General features: G+C 41.8%; 1 protein-coding gene across 1 annotated transcript in view; it reads right to left on the bottom strand.

Annotated features, from left to right (window-relative positions):
- The window catches only part of ADCY9 (adenylate cyclase 9), a 93,267-nt gene that overhangs the window by 34,797 nt on the left and 36,985 nt on the right, over positions 1–21,485 (bottom strand). Inside the window, exons 4-5 of the mRNA XM_009324793.1 lie at positions 5,694–5,866; positions 1,185–1,289 (exon numbers count right to left, since the gene is read on the bottom strand). Coding sequence (XP_009323068.1) covers positions 1,185–1,289; positions 5,694–5,866 — 278 coding nt within the window. The remainder of the gene's footprint in view (positions 1–1,184; positions 1,290–5,693; positions 5,867–21,485) is intronic.

Genomic DNA, 21,485 nt, shown 5'->3' with positions numbered 1-21,485 from the left:
CCTGGGGAAGAAGCATCTCACGCATACCACCTTGGCAGCCTGGGCACATCTCCCACAGTGTTTTCTGTCTTAAAGATCTCATGCTGTTCCAAGACCAGTACCTGCTGGCCACTCTGCTCTACATCCCTCAGAGCTGAAGGGATTATTATTTTATTTATTTCTTAGGCTGTTTCCTAGGAACCCTGGCACAGAACATGGTCTACTGTCTTACAAACCATTTCAGTCCAGTACAGTAAGGCAGCCCCTGCTTCTGAGCTTACAATTTAAGCATAGGAGACAACAGGTCAAATACAGGCAGAGAGCAGAGGGACAAACACAGATTAATGTAGTAGCTCATCAGTAGAATAAATGCTGGCAAGTTTTTCCATTAGCTCTATATGCGAGATGAGTTGTAAAGACATGCGAAGAAAAAAAACAAGATAGCTATCTCTGAATGTGTTTATAAAATGATTCTCCCCAACAAGGGAAAGCATTAAACTTATTTGAAAATATAACAATCAGGTGCCGAGCACTGGGATCCAGTCTGCATTTAGGCAGGAGCTTAATATTCAGGAAGGAGCGAGAGGCAACAGGCAGAGCAGAGAGGCTACAAAGGCCACGAACAAGACGACAAATAGGCACCACCGGGTACTGTAGAGGAAGTAGGTGGCTTCAGCGAGGATATCTAAGCAACAGGCAAGGAAAGCAGTCTTGGCAGCAGCATGCTGAATATGTAAGATGTTGCATTTATCGGTCAGAAAAAGGATGCGAACTGACTTAGATGCTGTGAATTTCAGCTGTGTGTGTGAACAGGAATGACACTGTCTTAGCTTAGAGCTACGATGCAGAAGACACTGGCAAGACATAGGTGTAACTTGTGGCTAGGTGACACACAGCCAACTGGCGTAAGGGATGGAGAACGTGGTAGTGGTGTTTGTGCCTCTTTCTTTGGGTAGCCTCAACATAACTTAAAGAGTCCAAATTTTAGGTCCTTCTCGGTATCAAACTGGGCCCATAAAATTAGTAATAATTTTGAAAATGGGGGGGGGGTCTCGACTAAATTTTAAAATACAACTGCTCAAAATCAAAACTGGTTCTGCTGCTTAAGAGCTTGAATAAAGGAATAGCAATACAAAAATGAGAAAGCTGACTGAAGCAGAGAAATAAGGGGAAAGAAGGGATAATATGATAAATACTTAAATTACCTTCGTACTGTTTTTATGTTCATCCTGACAACCATTTTGGATAGCTCCTTCATCTATGCTGACATCACAGTGGGGAGCAAGGGTGGTACTACATGAAGGGCAAGGCTGCAACGAGACAAAAAAATTTAGCCAGGAACATTCTGGTGTCCTCGTAGTATTATGCAATTTATAATTCGGTCCACGTGTATACTTGTGGCATGGTTAAAAGATAAACAAAGCTACAGAATGGGAAGCAGGGAGCAAAATTTGACTGGAACAGAATGCACTATTTCAAAAATAAATCACAGATTTTCTGTTTACTGAAGCTAAATCCAATCCAGGAAAGCTTTACTAGTGTAAGAGCACAGATATACTGTAATCACTGCATACTAGCAAAGGACCTCCCCAAGAAGAACAAAATACTCTTTAGTGAGAGAAGTGCAATTTTCTTGTTTAAAAACTGCTTGCGAAAGGATCTGAATGGCATTATGAGTGAAGACTTAGCACAAAATGCAGCAAAATTCAAAAAAAAGCATGGAACACCATGATGCATTATGAACAGTACAGGGAAACGGAAAGCAACAAATCTGAAACTAATAAAGGGAAATACTTTTTCATATAGTGCTCTAAGACAGTAGAGCGGAGCTCAGGCTACCGTACATTGTTGAAGCCAAACACCTGGCAAATGTCACAGGAAACAAGGAAAGCAAAAACATCAGGACTTGTAACAGTTGCAGGTTATGCATTTTTGGAAGCAACCTAAAATGTCGCACTTTGGCTTTTAAAACAAGGTAACCCCTTGAAGTGTGATCTTCTTAAGGGGAATTAACCCCGTATCTGTATCTTGCATGTTCTTCATACTTTTCTCCAGTCCTGGCCATGTACAGGCAGGCTGCTGCATCAGAGGGACTGTGTCTGATCCCCACTGGCGACTCCTCTGCTCTGGAGGCGGCCAGGCTTGCCAGAAGTCTGCTAACGGATACAGAGACACCCGTCACCGGGAGCAGCGTGCTAAATTCGGCGCACTATACTCAACGGTGGTAGGTGATCCACTAAACATCTTCATGAATTTTCCAGCAAGCTACTTGAGCCTTTTGTCCCAAGCTCAACACCCCACATCCATTTTATCTGTTTATTCTGGACTCAGGAGGGACTGGTTCAGACCTCTGTAGTTTATCATTCTCCTGGTCCAAAAACACGACACCTTCAGGTTCACTCCCTATTTCAGAGACCAGTGTTTATGTCTTTTCAAAACTGACTTTTCCATCTCTGGTGTCACACCCGAAATTGAATAATGCGGCATCTTCAACTTTCAGGTTGTTACGGCGTGGCATTTCATTCAAAAAATCAGCTGCTATTATAGATTTACTTATAGTTTTTAGCCTCTATCTTCACCATTTTAATTACATACATGCATTTTATCGATATCCATACTGCAACAAGGTTTGCAATTAAAAGAACTACAGATACACTGGAGGAGAGGAAGAAATACAATTCCTTTCATGGATCAATTACTGTTGCATTCTCCTTCCTGACTTTCCTTAACAGATCTTGTCTGCTAGAACATCCGTTCAAGCCCAAAATGTGAAAGTCATCCTTTGCATCCAATATGGCCACTTATTCCCTTTAAAACAAAAATATTTCAACTTGCCTGTAATTTTGCCCCTCCTACTTTTGCAGAGCTGGAGTCATCTCCTCCTACACTGACACTGTTTACAGCTTTGTATTTAAAACAGTTGGCATGTAAGTCATGATTCTTTTGCAAATTATTATCTCCAGACCCTACCAGCAAGCTGCAGGCTTTAAAAAGAAAAAAACCAAACCACTGTAAAAAAGAAACCCACTCCTTTTCAAAAATTGTGCATGATCTGTGATTAAATTGCACAGTTGTTCTTTGTGGGGACTTTTTAATATACATATATATTTATTTACTTATTTAACACTGTAAGACCTACTCTAGCACGGCTGGCAAATTAAGCATTCCTCGAAAGCTTGACCCAGGCTTCTCGGTCCGCAATCACTCTGATAACAGACTACCCAGCATAGAGACGGCTGGTGCATATCTACACTCGAAAGCATGCTTTGGAGTTTGGAATACCTGTACCTAGCCACGCTGTGAGAAGCAAATACGCTTTGCACTCCCCATGCTGCAACTACAGTTGCAGAACGCGTTTTTAAGTAAGTGCTCAGCATTCACACGATTGCTTCATCACTATGCTATACGCATTCTGACACGGTTTGTGGCATGCATTATACAGATGCTTATCAGACCGCAGGGAAAGCTGACTTTGGGGTCATTCAAAATTCACTCCGGCATCAGTGTATTTTGGGGAAGACAGGCACGCTATTTTCAGAGTTGTGAGGCTGCTTAGGAAATTACTGGCCAGACCTGTAGCGCTCATGGTGATGAACAAAAACAGGTACCTATAAACATAAACTTGACGCAGCAGCTTTAGCACAACGGTAGATAGGGTATCCAAGGCGGCTGAAACTGAGCTGGCACTTGTCCTAGATGCTCTTCTGAAGCAGCTTCTTTTAGCTTCTCCTTCACTTATTTGCATAGCCACGTTTGCACTTTTGCACTGTGCAGACCATCATTCAGCATTTAAACAGCAATTAGCACCCAGCCAAGACGGTTCCAGAGCAGGGACTAGGCAGTAAACAAAACGTGGTGGGCCAGCAGCATGCTTCCACATCGCATACTAGCTGTTTAGGAATAGTGGTGCATCTGGATCTACCCTTCTGCAGAGTAAGTCACCCCATGTTTTAGAAAACACATACTATAGCTGAGCCTTAACAACAGATTTCATCTTGGACTTGAGTCGTTTTAACAGCATGTACCACGAGTTAATACATAACAAATTTTATCAAATCCTGGCTGCAGTCAGGTCAGTCCTGTAGTTTGCCGTAGTTTCACGGTCCTCCAGTTACAACTTACTTTGCTGTCTGACATTAACAAGGCATCCTCGCTTTCTCTCAGAACAGCACCCTTAGTTTTACTGCTTTAATCCCTCCTCTCTCTCCCCTCTGCTCCACGGACAGGCAGCTCAGTAATACTGCTCCACTTGGTACGCTCTTCTTCCTTCACTACTTGAAATAAAGGAGTTTCTACCCCTTACTGTCACATCTGTACCTCTGCATGGCCAGGCACCGGGCAGCACAGACAGGCTTATTTGTACAGACACCCACTGGCTGCTCCGAGATGTATTTTCCTACCTTATTTGCTAGTACCTTCACTGAAAGACAAGAGAGCTGGAAAGCTGGTGCCTGAGGGGTGTCAAATATATTCTTTCTTACATGGGAGAAGGAACAGAAAATTTTCACCAGCAACTTGGATACAGTCAAACCACACACAGTGCATATTTTGGGGAGGGATAAAGATGGCTACAGCTACCTTCTATAGTTAAACAGTCCTGGCTTGCTCTGTAAGGACCTCACTTTGGACTGTATCTTTGGGCCAGCCTTTCAGCTGATCTCACTTGCAATCCAGTGTTTTTACTCCAAAACTTAAAACGTGGCACGGAAGCAGGGCAAAGGTGCCCGACCCATGCTCTCCTAATCCAGACAACAAACATACAAGCAGCAAAAATGGAGCAGCATGAAAGCCACCCCCCATCAACTCTGTCAGCTAAGTCTCAAACCTGCGTTGACGAGATCCTCTCAGGACTAAACACACTGAAGTCTAAGGACAGTGACCCGCAGATGACCACCCGTGGTTCTGACATTTGTGCCCAGCTCAGGCAACCCAGGACGAGGAACTCTTAGCACAAATTAAAATAGAGAATAGACATCTGTTGTTTGGGAAATCTGTTCTGAGCTGGAAGATGGAGAGTAACAGCAAAGCTTTGAAGCAATACACATTGTTTCACAGATTTCCTTGTCAAGAGATCTTGCGAGAGGTGTGAACATAACAAAATGCCATCATTTCTCTAAGCTGAATCCATACAAATCATTGCCCTCGGTTCTAGAAATAGGTTTCTAGAGCAAGCAGATAAAACACAATCTCATAGCTTACCAGAGCATTTTCTCCCACCACACAAACAATCCTGTTATCTTTTTGAGGGGGTGTCTGTTATATACTCATGTGAAAAAGTTCACAGGTACATGACCTGTATGATAGAGGAACGGCAGAAGCAGGGTGCACCAAAAGCAGAAAATCATAGAAATTAAAGAATGTGCTTTAAGCAGTTACTGTATTCTCCCATAAAATCAAGACCATTGAAAAAGCAGCACTGATCTCTCAGTCCTGAAATATTAAAAAAATAAAATTATTTGAAATCACCTTTAAGAAGTGTTCACCTTACTTTGGGGATTCCTTGTCAATTGGCAAGGCTTTTCACTTTGTAAATTTTTTCATCCCTCAAACTACGTGTTGGCACTGTATGTGTATACACACAGGTATACATACATACATATACAAATACATAAAGCAGGGCATCAACGAACCTGTAAGGTTTCCCCATCCACACATCTCTCCCTGGTTTGCACAGTTTGAGATCTGTGCTGCCTGGGTTTGAAACAAGAACTCACCTTAGGTTTTTCCGCATGTTTGAGAGTCTTTGTCAAGTCACTGGTGTTCTCGGCTGACGATGCTCCCTGTATCCTGGCTCCATCTCCGGATTCCAAGCCAGGCAGCAACGCTTGTGAACAGCTGCAGTGGGGCTCCTTCACCTTCTGACCAGAGATCAGATAGGTCTTCAAACCTACAGAAAAAAGAAGTGAACAGTCAGAACCGCAGAAAGACAAAAATAACACTCCTTTGGACTCCTCAGATATGAAATATAGTAACTATCAAAGCACTATCGAGGCTCGGCAATACGGCACACGAAAAAAGACAGTGGCTGGGAACAACCACCAGGAATATAAAGATACTCTGTGTAAAGTGGTGGCAATTAGGATTGCCCAACATCTGCTCTCCCAGACACAAGAGACTACTCTAACACACAGCAACAGCCAGGGCTGACACGTACTTTCTTTATTCCATTTTCACTCAAGTACTTCTGAAAAATAGAGCTAAGACCTTATGTATTTGCTTCCAAGTTGTAATTTGAGCTCTTGCATTAACTCTTTACTTCTGGAAAGGATTTGCAGCCTGTTTTTCAGTGATATCTGTGTTAATATTCTACTTCTGAAAAATCAGCATGTGTTCCTCCACTCGCACTCTCCATTTGTCAGGGAGATGTCATGAAGATTGCTTAATGCTGGTAGCACACTGAGAAAGGAAATGGCATTTAAGTGCTAGAAATTCTGATGGGTTTTCATAGTTAGTGCAGACTTCACATTTTTAAAGAACAAAATCGATCTCTCTCGCACGTACGCCCACACACGCTCTCTGCAACTGTTGTATGAATTGAAGCATAATTGGAAAGCGGATCCAATATTAAAGGCCAGGCTGGTAAATACCACGCTGTATCAAGCTGAGCTGTATCAAAAACCTGTTCAAAAAAATAAAAGATCTGAATTTTGTTTAGAATATCACTTATTTTACTTCCTTGAAACTTTGCGTTATGAAGTTCTGGGTTATTTCTAGGCACAAAGACTAAGAAGGAGCTATGAATCACACTGCTTTCTGAATCCAAATGAGTTAATTTTATTGCCACTGTATGGGAAATCTCCCACTCAGCAAGGAAGGGCACCAATGTGCTCCGAAAAGCGTGGAGGTCATCAGCTCGCAGAACTGGAAAGCGCTCGTCATTTTGTGGTACCAGAGGCTGTTGTCCCGTGTGATTCTGCAGCCAGCCTCTCGCTCACGGGATGGCTGCTGGTTTTGTATTTGGGTCAGCTGTGCATCACCCCCCTCCCTTTTTCTGATACTTGTCACCCAGTTGCAGCCAGACACATGACTGTCACAGCCATCGACTGCACTCAATTGCCTCCATCCGTAGGACAAAAGCTGGAAATAACTTTGTCAAGTTGCAGCCCCTGGAAGAGGGCAGGTTTCTCTCATAACCTTCTTTACAGACAGAAAATCATATTCTATAAGCCTTTTTTTTGTCTGTAGTATGTAACACAGACAGTACTTTGTCTATAACCTTTCCAATAAAAATAAGTTAGACATACTAATAGCAATTTTGCAGTTTCTCTGTTTATTCCACTAGTAACTTGAGCTCCTGAACACTTCTACAACCAATGCAGAAACCCGCATCTGTATCGACCATTTCAACCTCAGGCTCAAAAGCTGCTGGGAAAGCTACGGTGTTCTCACAGCCTCTCCAAGCTCCGGAGCACTCACTCTCCTATTTGAGATGTTAGACTATAAGCCAATCTTTATTTTTATATCGCTTATAGTAGCGCTTGGATTTTATTTGGCAGTGCCGCTTAATAAAAACCTGAGCTGCTGCTGGCTTCCAGATGTAGGGCTGTCTCTTTAAAACTTATATTGATGGGGGTTGTCATTTAAGGAATTCACCACAATCAGCTTACAATTATATGTTTATTGTGGTAAAAAGCTAGAGCACTAAGCTTACGACTCCTATTTTTAAAAGCTACCTTAAAGCAACAGGATTCTTTTACCACTCCTATTATTCCCCTATTTTTTTTTCTAAACAAACATATTTTCTTTGTTTTTCGTATTTTTGAAAAGGCACTTTTTATGTCTTACTGTGCTGCGTAGCCTAATTATTTCGTCAATCTGTTGAATACAGTAAAATTATCTCCAGTTTGAGCTCCACACCGAGGAAAAAGGGAAAAGGCTACGGAACGCCAGTAATTGAAAACGCGTTTGGGAAAGCAGAATCCACCCTCGCCCCAACCTTAAACCGCAGCGTGCTGCGGCTCCTCGGCCCCGCTCCACCCCTCGTGGCAAACCCACCAGCCCTCCGCTGCTATCGCCACGTTTTGCATCGACAGCCGCTCGCTCCCGCTTTGTCCCACAGGCTTTAGCTGCAGGGTTTAAAGTTGGCTAAAACGGCCGGTCGTTGGCACCGAGAACTGACTCAAAATCTCTTTATTACCTCCCCGTGCTCCCCAGCCCCACCACGTCCGCTGAACAAGGAGCGTTACTCAAAATGGGTGGTTTGAAATCAGACAAAGAAAAGCCAGTATCCTGCAGAACCACAGCACACGTTCAGTAAGAAGCCAGCAGGGCTACTCCTAGCGCTGAATGCAAGGTCAGGGTCTCAGGAGAGCAAGTAAGGAAAAAAGGTTATTTTTGGAAAGTTTTGGAAAATTAGGAGGTGTAAACATCTTTCAGCTTACCGAACTTTACTAACATTGCCTATCTAATACTTCGTTAATTATTAAATCCTTCTCATGATAGGAAAATTTGATTGGCTTTAGTATTCCTTGCAACTCTGTCACACTTCACAAAGCAACTCCCACGTTCAGTCTGAAATATTTTGGTATAAAAAAAAGGGGTAATTAATTCAGTAGAACTGTATCGATGTAACTAAAATGTACTATACAAGAACAGTGTTCTCCCTCCTTCTACATCTCCAGTGAATTAGTACAGTCAACACTCTGTCATTTCCCATACAAACGGTGTAGGGAGTGAAAAACATCCACACCACCAGGCAGCACGTTTAAATCAATTAGGTAACGCGACAGTATTAAATGAATAAGCCAACAACTCAGGAGCTGCTATTTCATGTGAAAACCAGCAAACACGGTGCAATTTTTGGGGTGTGTTGCTGCGCAACGATGTAACTCAAGACACGGCAATGAAGAAAGTGTTATGAGATGCTTATGCTGCCGTTTATAAAGGCAAAGCTCATCCTTTCTTCCCCTCCTGTATTCTCAATCTTATACTCATTCCCTTCCCCCAAATTTATTCAAAATAAATGCCGAAAAATAAGACAACCTCAAACTGCCTGATAGCAAATCTGTCCTCTGGCAGGCTTTATCCTGCAGCGCATTTCTGCTTTTTCCAGAGATGGCTCTTGGAAGCAAAGGCGGGGAACAGGCTACAACAACCCACCCCGACACACTAATCTGATGTATACAGTATTTTCTGCCCTGGGGAAAAAATGAGCTACATGGTTTATTTTTGAGAAACACAAGCCATTTCCTTCACTTGTCTTCAAGTTCTGAAAATCTGTAAGCGTTATAAAGAGTAACAGCTCCTGCACGCTGAGCCAAAACACTCATTTCTTGAATTCAACCATTTTGAATATTGACATGGCAGTGTTTTTGACAAAATAGTTAACAGGTAAGATCTCCATAGAACTACAGTGGGTTCATTAGTCCCACTAGCACTGAATTTTAGAAGCATTAGGAAATTTCTATACTTGGCTCCTTTCTTCAGTTAGCTTTTCTTTTTATCAGTAGCATTTCTCTGAACTTAGAAAAACAGAAAACCACCCCAAACACTAAAAAAATACTCTTAGCAATAATTAAAAAAAAATCACATGCATGCACTCACACACAAATTATTTTCTGTATGCACAAAAATAAACAAAAGTATAAATAAGGCTGTGTATAAACATCCCAGTTTTCAACCTGGTTTTGGTAGCGTGAGAAAAGCCGCTCGCTGCGGAGCGCCTGGGAAGTTCGTAACACGGGCTCAGGCAGGGGCAGGCAGAGAGCAGTGCTCCCTGCCCACGCGCTGCCTCCCTGCCAGCCCCCGGGTTATACCCAGGTGGGTCAGGCTGGAGCGACCCCCCCATCCTCGACTGTAGCCGTGTTTGCAGAACAAAACCGTCTCAGGTAACTGGTGGGAAGTCGCTTGCTGGGAAGGAACGGGGAAAGGGAGGGAAAAGATGTTCTGGTCCTTCAAGTCCTTAATGAAGTCATTTATGTCCTTTCTTTCAGCTCATTCATCCTCATGACTTCAGGACAGAAGCTGCTGTTACGCCAATCTAATCCCCATAAGTAGAGGGCATCCCCCATGCACCTTTTAAAGATGGGATGTCTTCTCCTACAGGAGATCTCAAGAGATGAGGGGTTAATACAAATACTGATAAGCAATTGCTTGGTAAGACAAGAGTCAAGTTTCAATTTTTGATGCTTCACCTGCATGGAATTGAAACTTTTCAGCCCTGTATTGATAGCAGACAGGGATATTACTCTCTCTCTGGCAAAGGAACGTGTCATACTTCTCACATCTCTAACGAACTTCAAATGCTTTTGAAACCTTTTTCAGCACTGCTTCTGAGACACACCAAAAAACGATGGCAATATTTCAGTCAGGGTCTTACTGATTCATTTAATAAAAATGTAATCCCACTCTTATTATATATCCCTGTTCCTCCCTCCATGAATCGCTTCACCTTTTTAGTTGCAGTATGGGGAAACAGCATTTAACTAACAGGCGACCTTCCTTTTCAGAATAACTGCTTCCCAGTACACAGCCCTCTGTTCTGGAAGACTAGTACTATTCCTTGTATTGATGTAATAAAATCCAAATTGTATTGATTATGCCCCCTTTTACCAAATAGCTTTATATTAATGCTTCTCCTTCACTGTTTATCTTTCCATCATTTCCCTTAGAGTCTACGTACTTTAATCATATCTTTTTCCAAGTAATTAATTGTAAATTTACAAAACTAATTGAGCTCTAGTTTTGCACCCCTCTACTTTTGCAGTATCTTACCTCACAAAATTAGAATTTGCATGAAAATGGTTTCATGGTGAGAACCACAGTGACTGTCACTCCCACGTGAGGGCAAGAATTACCTTCCAGCTAGAAAGTAATTTTAATCACCTGCTGCAGTCAGCTGTGATGAACAATGTTAGCTATTATCTTTCAATAATTCAACATCTCATTTTATATAATTCTGATACAAGTAACTAGTAGTGGTACAGCAAGGTCATTAAAAAAAGCTTTGCAGTTCAGGACTGGCTTTTGCTCCTTTCTTTCTCAACTGATGGGTGGTAACTCACTTTTGGGTTATGCTTCTCTGCTATCAACCAGCTCTTGCTTTCTCTTTTTAGAAATACAATAAAAAGTTTTCTCCACGCCTTTTAAAGACATCATCTTTGCACTTTGCCAAAAATCTGGGAGTGAAAATACTGGTATTCAGCCACTGCCACTCCAGGGAAAGGAAACAGAGACCTGCAGTTAGGTTTCCTCATACAATAAAATATGCTGCTATACAATTTCATTAGACTCTGACTTGCTCTGTAAAATAAATTATTAACTGCAATTTCTGGAATGTAACATGACAGGCAAACAACAATTTAAAAAACCCAAAAAACAACAAAACAAACCAAAGACCAGAAAAGTATTTACTTCTTCTAATTGCAGTTTCTTTCTGGCATCTCTAACTTTTCCATGGTGGTTTTTTTTTCTTGTCAAAGCTTAAATAATTTTTCAGGTACTAACCTAGCCTAATGTTTATGCAAGAAATAATACAGTGTATACCATCATTCCAGGAGCTTTAGTATCCTTTGGGTCCAAGTTGTTGCTGAATCTAAAGATGATTTTCAGTAGCAAATATTCTCCCTCATTCTTAAAATTCAATAGTTGCCAAATCTGTATTTATGGGGACTATTTTCTCACTTTATTAGACCCCCCTCTTGCACAGAGAGTTCATGCAAACTTCTTCCTCCCCCCCAGCACAATGTTCTCATCTGTTGAGCCGGGAACTGGTAGTTTACATCACAACAAGAAACCTCAGAACCAGCAAAAGCAAAGCAAGGCCACTGACCCCCGAGAGCCCGGCGGCGCTGTACAGCAATACTGACATGCACTGGAAATACGGGTAACTACCCAAAGGATCAACTGCCCACAACGTACAACCAGAACATGAAATGCTGCTCAAAATACATGAACATTAGAAACCCAAGGACAGGAACTTTCACTTTGTATTTCACTAGAGAGCAAATCTGAAAAACGGATGAATTGGAAATTTAAAATTCTTTTCCCGGATAGACTCCGTAGCTAACATAATACAGATCAACTGAGGCATCTTCAAAGAGGTACCCAGTAACTAAGCCGAACGTAGTGCCAAGAAATGTGCAACTTTATATGTAAATAGGGGTCATTACTCATATAAGAATAATTTTTTTCCCCTATTCTGCAACTTTTATTTGTCAAAAGATTGTTACACTTAAGAAATAACTTCAGAAAGTTTTCCCCCTTGAAGCTTCTAATCATTTCATGATTGAAGTACTTGTGTATGCAGAAATGAAGAGAGAAGCAAAAGCTCAGAGGAACGTCCTTACCTGGGCAACAGCACCTGGTAAATACAAACTGGGTAATCAAAGGGGTTGCGATATCCCTGCAAAACATTCTTCAGTCAATTGAACCGCTGTAGTTGTGAGAGCGGAAACGCTGTGCTCTAGTAGTTATTCTACATCACAACTCGATGAAGTCGCTCTGACGTTGAAGCTCAAAAGCTTTAGGCTTTTGCTTTTCAGAAATACAGGCATGTAAAGGCCTATAGGTACATTTTTAATTTCAAGGAAGCGACTGCATTGTAATTAGACTGCCTGGAGAGAAAATTGCAGTCGAGCATGTCAGCAACTGGGGGGGAAAAAAAAAAATAAATAATAATAATAAAAATTAATCAATTTCTGCTCGAACCTCTGAAGCAGCCCAGAAGTTGTGGGACTGCGCAGCGCCAAAGGCCATGCTAAGAGGCCACTTACAGGACAAGCGCTCGCAACACCTTCCTCCCCGAAGAGGCACGGGCAGACGATCAAACATCTGCTTGCCCATGTTGAACAGAGGAGAGTACAGAGCTTCCACCGCAGAACCTTACAGGTTCCCTCCAAGGCATCAAGCCCAGGCTGTGGCGTTGTTAGCCTGACCTTTAACTGCAAGAGGAGCGGCTCTTCCAGCAAGTTTACAAGATGCTCTAAGAGTGGAGCTAACTCTTGCCTAACCCAGCCTGCCAGCTGTGCCCAACAGCCTGGGCCAAACAGGGTTTATCTGATTTCCCGAAGGAGCTACCAGCTGCTGTGGTTAAACAACACTAGACACAGCACCTAAAAAAGTGCTGTTCATCTTCACACCTGAAAGCAACCTGGTCCTGCAGAGCCAAAGCCAGCAGACTTCTTCACACACAATTAAGGAAGACTTTTATGTTAATTCTAATAAACCCTATACAAAATGCTTGCAAATTTCTGCTGCTTCTGCGTGATGTATGGTTTGTGTGCAACATTACACACCACAGCGGTTTACCGAACACTTCAATATTATTAAATAAAATCTAAACCCCCCCACGTTATGATATCCATCTTTCTTGAAAAATAGTAGTGGAAGTGCCAGGAAAGTCAGACACAACGCATCCTACCGGTCTGGTAAATGACTATGTAGAATGACATTTAAAAAATTTCATGAGGTTGGTTTTTTTTTTTTTTTTTTTAAAAAGCCCTAAAAATACTTTAAGAACTGTCCTGCTGTAGTCCTGAATTTCAGCTTTTTATCTCCAGCTATTTCAGCAATATAGCTGGAAACCAAAAGCACATCACTGTCTTTTATATCAATAGGCATTTTCTGTCACTCACACTGCAGGACTGCTCAAGATGACATTGGATGACTTTACAGAAAATAAAAGTAATTTTCTCCAACCTGCAAAGTTGCATTTCCGATGAAGCAAGTCCCACCCTCTAACCCATAGAAACCACTTCCAGCTCAGTGCAAACAAAAGCATGTAACCCAAAACGCCTGGATTCTAACAAACCAGCCTACCTGGAAAAGCCACTCTGAATGTATGGAGCAACATTTCCTGTGGCTAAAATTAGAACGGCAATTTATGAGCCAACTCGTTATCTTAGGTCTCTGGAAAGCAGAAACAATGATAATAAGAAACAGAACTTTATAGACTGGAAACACAAAAGAAACTCCAAAAAACAAACCCCCAAACCTATCTTCATAATCTCCAAAGAAGAATTGCAAAGAGCCAGAGAAACCAGAGGCACCTCCTGCATTATGGAAAACCACTGTTTTTCTTATGCCTCTTTTGTTTAGCAAAAGGCTTACTTTTGATCAGCTAACAGACAACAGTGGGTTTGGAAAATGCTGATCAACAACATATGTGTAATTTTGGTATTCAACATCTGCCAGTTTTAAGTGGGGAACCCTGTACCCAAACCCACAATCTACATTTATAGAAATAAAGTTGCAGGCTGCTGGTCCATCCCCCTTCACTCTCTTTTATCTTCTTCTCACCTGTGTGCGTGTGGGGGGAAACCCCAAACAAAAAACACGGGGGAGAAAAAGGCCTAGGCACAGACACGCAGCTCAAACACAAAGGTCTAGCTACCACTGTTGGCTCAGGAATATATGTACATATGTATTTTTAAATTCTACTGGCAAAATGAAAGATGGGATGATGAGCGAGACTGATCCCTATCCTGGGGTTTCCAACTGCCCTTATTTACTTTCTGCTCCGCCAGCTTTGCCGGTGCCAGCGTGCCACCGATCCGGCCCAAAAAACAAACAGCAGATGAGCCCATTCCCTGGAATGACTCTTGGTATTGAACTCATTTTTTACTCAGTACAGCTTGATGCCTTAATAGGAAAGAAAAGTAGGTTTGAGTCAAAAGGTAAGCCTGGGATTTTTCAGTCAGAAATAGCGTGCTCCACAGGAGAACCTTGAAGTCCAGCAAATTTAGTAACGTGTTGCAGATGAAAGATGATCTCTGTCCTAAGGATTCCTCACAAAACCTAAGAGATATATGATGTTCCTACATTTAAAGCAAAAAGAGGGCCTAACTCCAGCTCTAGGATATTTGGGATTAACTGGTGAAGATACTGTCTGGCTTTCAATCGCGCTGCTCAATCCTGCAAACTCTCCTGCAGTCTTGGTCTCTGTAACACCTTTGTGAAAACAAGCTCCATGATGCAATTACATGCGTGGAAATCACCTGCTATTATCTTATTGGCATTATTTTTCACATTTATTGACTAGCCCTTTGTGCTCTGTGTTAATTTTAACAGCTGGGAAGGAATGAGCATGATGAGAGAAAATGAAATTTTTGCACCATGCAGCTGCCAAAACAAGAATCAACCAAGCGCACAGGGGCACAGCTTTTCAGGGGGTCCAAGCTTCTTCAAAGATTGTAATATTCCTACCACAGAATACATTTTCTGAAAATATACCTGAAGAACAGATTAGAAATTGAATCTAACTATGAATACAGCCCGTTTAGAAATTCAACATTTGCTTCACTGGATTGTGAATGAGGCGCCGGCACTGAAGAAACCGCGGAGGCAGAGGAGCAAAAGGGATGCTTTGCAGCAGGGATGAAAACTGAGCAATCTCAGCCCCAGTAAAGCCACTCTCTAGCACTGCCCTGCTCACTACTACACCCACTGTAAATTGTGAGCTGTGGTATGGAAACATACAGCCTGCTTTGCGCGGCTGAAGTGATGTAAAGCAGATGTAAATACATTTTAGATAGACAACATGCCTGTTTTGGCATGCTAGGGACTCTGCTCTTTAAGAAAACTGATAAGGTCGCAACACCGTAAAGTCTTCTAAAGACGTTAAAGAGAGATGTTTTCTTCCAGTTTCTTGTTTAGGGTGCAAATGTGGGTTTGGTCCCCCCCACGCCTTCATAATTGACAAGAAAGTAAGTTGAAGTTCAAAAACAGATGGCTAAGGCAATAACCAGCCTTAACTTCTGTCTAGCCTTCCATTTTAACAAACACCGGAGCGCCTATCGAGACCCAGGAGTTCTCCCGTAACGCACTTGCATTATGTGCATCCCTGTACTTATGTTAAATTACTGCTAGTGGCCAGGCCACGATAACGTTAGGGAAGTCAGCAAGATGATGGAGGAGGCCTTTGGGAGTACTTCCCGTACAGTCTCTTCAATTCAAGCTTTCGGTCAGGCATCTGTCAACGTTTCCCTGGTGAATTTGCACACGTGGGAAGTTCCGACATTCCAGATCGCTCAAAGAGTGCAACGATCCTTTGGGGATATGTAGCATATACTTCCAAAACTTCCTTTTATTATAAACAAAAAAGTGCTTCCAACTTAAAACTACATTTTACTGTGGGAGGGAAACAAGCGATCAGAAAACTGCACGGAGGGTATCTCCAAGGCAAGGCAGCATTATAAAACCAAGATCTATAGCTAGATGAGGATTTTTCAAGACAAATTCCACTCCTCTAGACGGGACAATTATACAAAGCCACAAGCATTCCAGAAAGACATCCTATATATTAAATTTCCTTCTGCCCACATACTGGCTGGCATACCTCAGGAACTACAGATGGCCGTACCAGCCTCTGCTAAACACAGGCGGAATTTAGTAAGTTGAAGAGAGAGAGGCTCCAAGTGAAAGTTTGCTCAGCTCCAGGCTCTCGGGAATGGGAATTTATTCATTTTAAACTAAAAGGCATGGGCAGATTGAAAGCTGTTAGAAGTTTATTAGAAATCCCACCCAGGAAAATTTCACTCGAGACCAGAAGATGCCACCTCTCTTTTTGATTGAGGTTTTGGAAATGATGAATAGCAAGTGTGCAGGATGCACGAAAGGATTCCAATAAAAAAACAATAGTCTGATGCAACTGGAGCCTGCTCCGGCCCTTGGTAACAGAGTGAGCTATTGTGGCTCTCGGTACTAACATTTTTTTAATAGAATCCAGACAAGAGCACGCACCAATTTAAACAAGACTTTAGAAGTCTATTTTGTTATACTGGTGCAATCTCTTTGTGTTGACAGGACTACAATCAGGCAAATTCTTTTCCTCTTGCATAATACAGGTAGTCTGGATTTGACATGCTAAATCAGCATTTTATTTAAGCCAGGGCAATCCTACAGGCTAATTATGCTCTCGCGCCGAGCCGTGCAACTGCACCGCTCTCTACGGACTTGCAGGCAAGTAAACCTAAATCAATTAAGAAGCACATGCAAAGCTGCTACGAGCTGGTGGGCTCTGCACGTGGAACTTTTTTTGGTTGGTCATTGTTAAAAATTCACAGTCTGACATTTAAAAGGTAAAGTAAAAACCAGACACCATACTGTCACCTGCAGTTTTCAGATTTTTTCTTCTGTGCAACTTGATCAAACAATATTGAAAACACACAGCAAGCACCCACATTTTCACTTAAGTCAAAATGAAAATGTATCATCTCAGACATCTTTGTGACCGCATATAAGAAAACTGACTCATACGTTTCTAAATATCCACCACATACTGGTAGGAATGACCCTTCTCATGTAACCTTTCCTCAGCATTGGATATCCACGTGCATTCCTTGTCACCTCTTCCTATTACAGAAAGCAGTAGCTAAATAAAAGCAATTATTTGAGGAGGTATGGCAGGGCTTTAGGAAATGCATACCACTGGTTCTGCTACCCCATCAAACTTCACTACAGACTTTGGCCAGCTTTTCTCCACACCTGTTTATTTGCACTGGGGCATCTTTATAAAGACCACCCTGCACTCTGCAAGTAACCCTAAATACTTAATTGAAAAGAATGAGACAGAAGTATTCTCCAGACAATGAGAATGTTTTGTGACATTTTACCGAAGTACATTTGCTGACATTACCTTGAATAACACTTCATTATCTTGATTAGCCTAAGTCATACTCAGAGAAAATAAAAGATTTGTCCTCAAGGGACCAAATCAAAAGAAATAAATTTGCATATCATAGATAATTCCTGCATTAAAAATAAGAGGTTATTAATTTTTTTAATTGCATCTCTGTAGCAGTTTTCAAAGTAAAGAAAAAGATAATCATTTTTTCACCTGTCATCAGAGCCTACCAGCACAGTTTGAAGAATTAATGTTTGGATCAAGTGTTTGTTAAATACATTTTATTATTGTTAAATCAGTTAATAATGATTCCCCCCCCCATCCAAGCTCTGTTGCTCTTTGGTCAGAACTGAAGAGCCACGTAGTGAGCAAGCACAGCTTCTACAGAGCCTGCAAAAATTTTGCTCATCACGTGGTCGACGGACTGGAGCGGAGCCAGCATATTTCAACAACATGGCAATCCAGCAATCCCCCTACCAGGATCGCTGGCTGGGGGAATCGTGCGAGCATCAAGATATTTATTCAAATGGGCTACAAGAAACCAGATAAATAGAAATGATGTTGCACTACCGAATTCAGTCATTTCACCATTCCCCCAACATTGTGCCCAGCACAATACAAACAGGCAGTTGTAATTCAAGGTAAGTTGTTATTCATAACTTATCCACCACTTGTTTACACGTAGTTGACAGTTTTAAATGGTTACTAATTCAGTATTGAAAAATAAAACTAATGCAAATAAAACTGCCGCAGGAGGCACTTCAGAATAACAATATGTAGTAGTAGTAGTATAAACACTGGTAAGGCGGTGAAGAAGAAATCCAAGTGCAGCCACCACGTAAGTATGCATCACTATATAGCTATATTTTTAATTTAATTGGCAAACTTCAACACAGAGTATTTGCAGCGTTTCTAGCACAAAAGAAAGATTAATTTGAGAGCCACTGCTGAGAACAGCTACTGAGTGTTGTGTCTCCCCCAAGCAGAGTATCATCTTTTCAGACAGTAGATTTCCCCTCCTTAAGTAACATATATAAACAATCCCACCCCAAAATAAAAAGAAAGTTGCAAAACAAAGCTAAAAAGGAAATATTTCCAGAACTATGTTTATTCACACAGTCAAAACGTTTCTGAAATTCCTTCCATTTCCTCCATGTATAACATTCAGACAACCTCTAGTCCTGACACAACACATTAACCGTCCCCTTCCTCTTCACATGGCAGCCGCGGTTTCAGACTCCAGGTCAGATCCCCAACAGGGATCCCTTTTACTCAGGACACAGCACCAAACCCACCATGGAGACCGACCATGTGTTGCTACGCATGAAGCAGACCCTCAAGGACACGATGGCTCCTGCGATGGCTGGTTGCAAGATGGCACTCGCCACCTCACGTGAAGGGTGCCGTGTTCTCGGCTAGTTACGCTGATGAGAAAGACACAGCCAACCTCTCCACTGGAAGAGTCTTATCCAACAGCTGATTCAACCTTCAGTTGTTTTCAGCCTGTGATCCTTAGACTCTGAATTTATGGAGTATTTGTTAGGTGGTCTGTGAACGAAAACCAAGGAAAACGAGCCTGCTGAGAGCCGGCTTCGAGTCTCTAAGCGTGCCAGAGCGCCCACAAGGAGTCTGCAAACCAGAACAGGTTGAAAACCACCATAACAGGATCTTCTAGGATATCTGCTGCTGCTCTCTCCTATTATATCACTGTCCAATGGAGTACGCTGCATCTCTTACTATTAGAAGATGACATGACGGGCAAGAAGGGTGATGACACCCCCCCCCCAACTACAAGGACAGAGAAGAAACTTTGTCACATGAGTAGCTGTTGAGGGTCTTCATCCCATCACTCAAAGCTCCCAGCATGCAGGAGCCAAACACCTGGGTCAGGAAACATTAGAGCAGACAGGTATCTCGTGCCAAGACTTAAACCATGCTACCTCTGGTCCTGTGCATTCACTTCAAATGCTGTATCACTATCCAGTTTAGCAACTTGTACTTCACCAAATAATGTAACATGATAGATTAATCACGACTTAGATGAAATATGCCCATAAAATTTAGAACATATGTAATTAATTCTTTCATGTATCGAAATAGTAAACTGTCTGATGAAATGAATATTGAGATTTGTCAACCTGTTACTCAACAGATTTGCTTGATCATCATTACATCATGTCACTAATCTACCTAGTGTGAATGACATTAAATAACATACTGTTAAATAAACATTCTCCAATGCAAGTCCATTGACATGTTCCTTTGGCTTGTTACTGTGTTTGAAATGAGTTCATCCCCATACTAAGACCAACAAGTCTTTACCCAGTACTGATAGTCAGACCTAGTTTTAAGGCGGAAGGAGATACTAACACCAGTGGCTGACAAGCAAGTAGAAGTACTTCAAGTCACATAAAACAGTCGTGGGTAAAAATCAGCATTTCTGTTGTTCCAAGGTTTGAATATTCCATAAGTCATCTATTATTATTCTCCACATTTGGACCAAACCCAGCAGCCTGCTTCATACCAAAGCGAGCCCCCAACACCCAGCTCCTCCGTCAGCTCACGTCCCATATTTGATTTCTTCATCCTTTGCAAAAACATTCTCAGACTTCGTGCTAATAACTAGCTGATTACATTTCAAACGTCCCTCAGGGTAAAAGTTATTACTGGGGAGTACAGGAATGTGTCTGGAATGCAAAAACAACCGGGGTGAAAAATCAGTGGGCTCTGAGCTGGTATAAATAGATAGGTCACTACGGAAACTCATCTCCTCTCAAAAAATCAAAACCACAAGACAGTGGCCCACTATCTCCTCTAGTTAATCTACTGGTGAACTGATTCAGCCAGTCTCCTAGTTCTTAGGAAGAGGCACCTCATACCTACACAAAATACAATATAAATAATGTTTCAGTTATGCTTGCATGCTAGATAGCTAACTACCCTGAGTAATCTGTTGATAAACTGGTGTAAGAGACCGTAGTTTCGGGATATGCCAAATACTTCACATTTTGGATAGAAATGGGGAAAAAGTTCTTTTTGTGGAAGTTTTCTTTATGGTTAAATGATACCACATAACAGGTTTATTGACAGAAAGCTTTGGTTATGAAAACTTACTTTAGTCCATACAAATTCCTGCATCACCCTCCACCTCGGAGTGCCCAGGCATCTTCAAGCAGAGTATTAAACCATGAGATCAGCACACATAGCATGAAAGGCTGTTATCTTTTTCCAGCCTCTCTGCAGAGGGTGTTATAGCACATAGCAAGAAAGTAGGCCTGCAAGGTACCTATATAAATAGGCCCAGGTATTTATGGAAATTAGGGGATCAGGCCCCCCAGCTTGATTTCTGGGGCTTTGGGCTGGTGTTGTGCTGTACCTGCATAACTTAAACCCCTTCTCATTTAGACGTGGACTTATGAGAAGCCGCTTAATCGTTTTGAAGTAAGGTGTAAAGGACACTAGGAAAAGTAAAGATCACATTTCAGGTCTCCAGAAGATCCTCATGAAAGCTACATATTTAATTGTAACCACACCTGTGGGGAAAAAAGCTAAAGAGAGACCCTGAAAAACTAAAAATCAGGTAAAAGCACAGAAACAAAAGAAATACCCCCTCCCCTACCAAACCCTGAAAAAGGGCTCTTGGCTATATTAAGCAAAATTGAAAGAAATCTAAAGGCTAAATATTTCCCCGACCCCTGAATTTGCTTCTGTGCTGCTGTTGCCGTTTGCTGTCAGAACTCTCTTAGAACTGGAAGGGGCAGATTTCTTCCCTTTCCTTTCCCTTCCCTTTCTTCTCTCCGGTCTGATTTCTTTGTAATTCTACGGAATCACTTGCCTAATGAAGTCTTCCATGATTTATTTGAAGATCCAAGCTCTCCTTTCTTAACCAGCAATACCAAAATTCCTCAATGAAGAATGAAGTATTTTGTGTGTTTACTCTTTC

The sequence above is a fragment of the Pygoscelis adeliae genome, unplaced genomic scaffold, assembly GCF_000699105.1.
Source record: "Pygoscelis adeliae isolate BGI_AS28 unplaced genomic scaffold, ASM69910v1 Scaffold85, whole genome shotgun sequence".
Taxonomy (NCBI): Eukaryota; Metazoa; Chordata; class Aves; order Sphenisciformes; family Spheniscidae; genus Pygoscelis; species Pygoscelis adeliae.
This window is presented reverse-complemented; position numbering and strand designations above follow the sequence as displayed.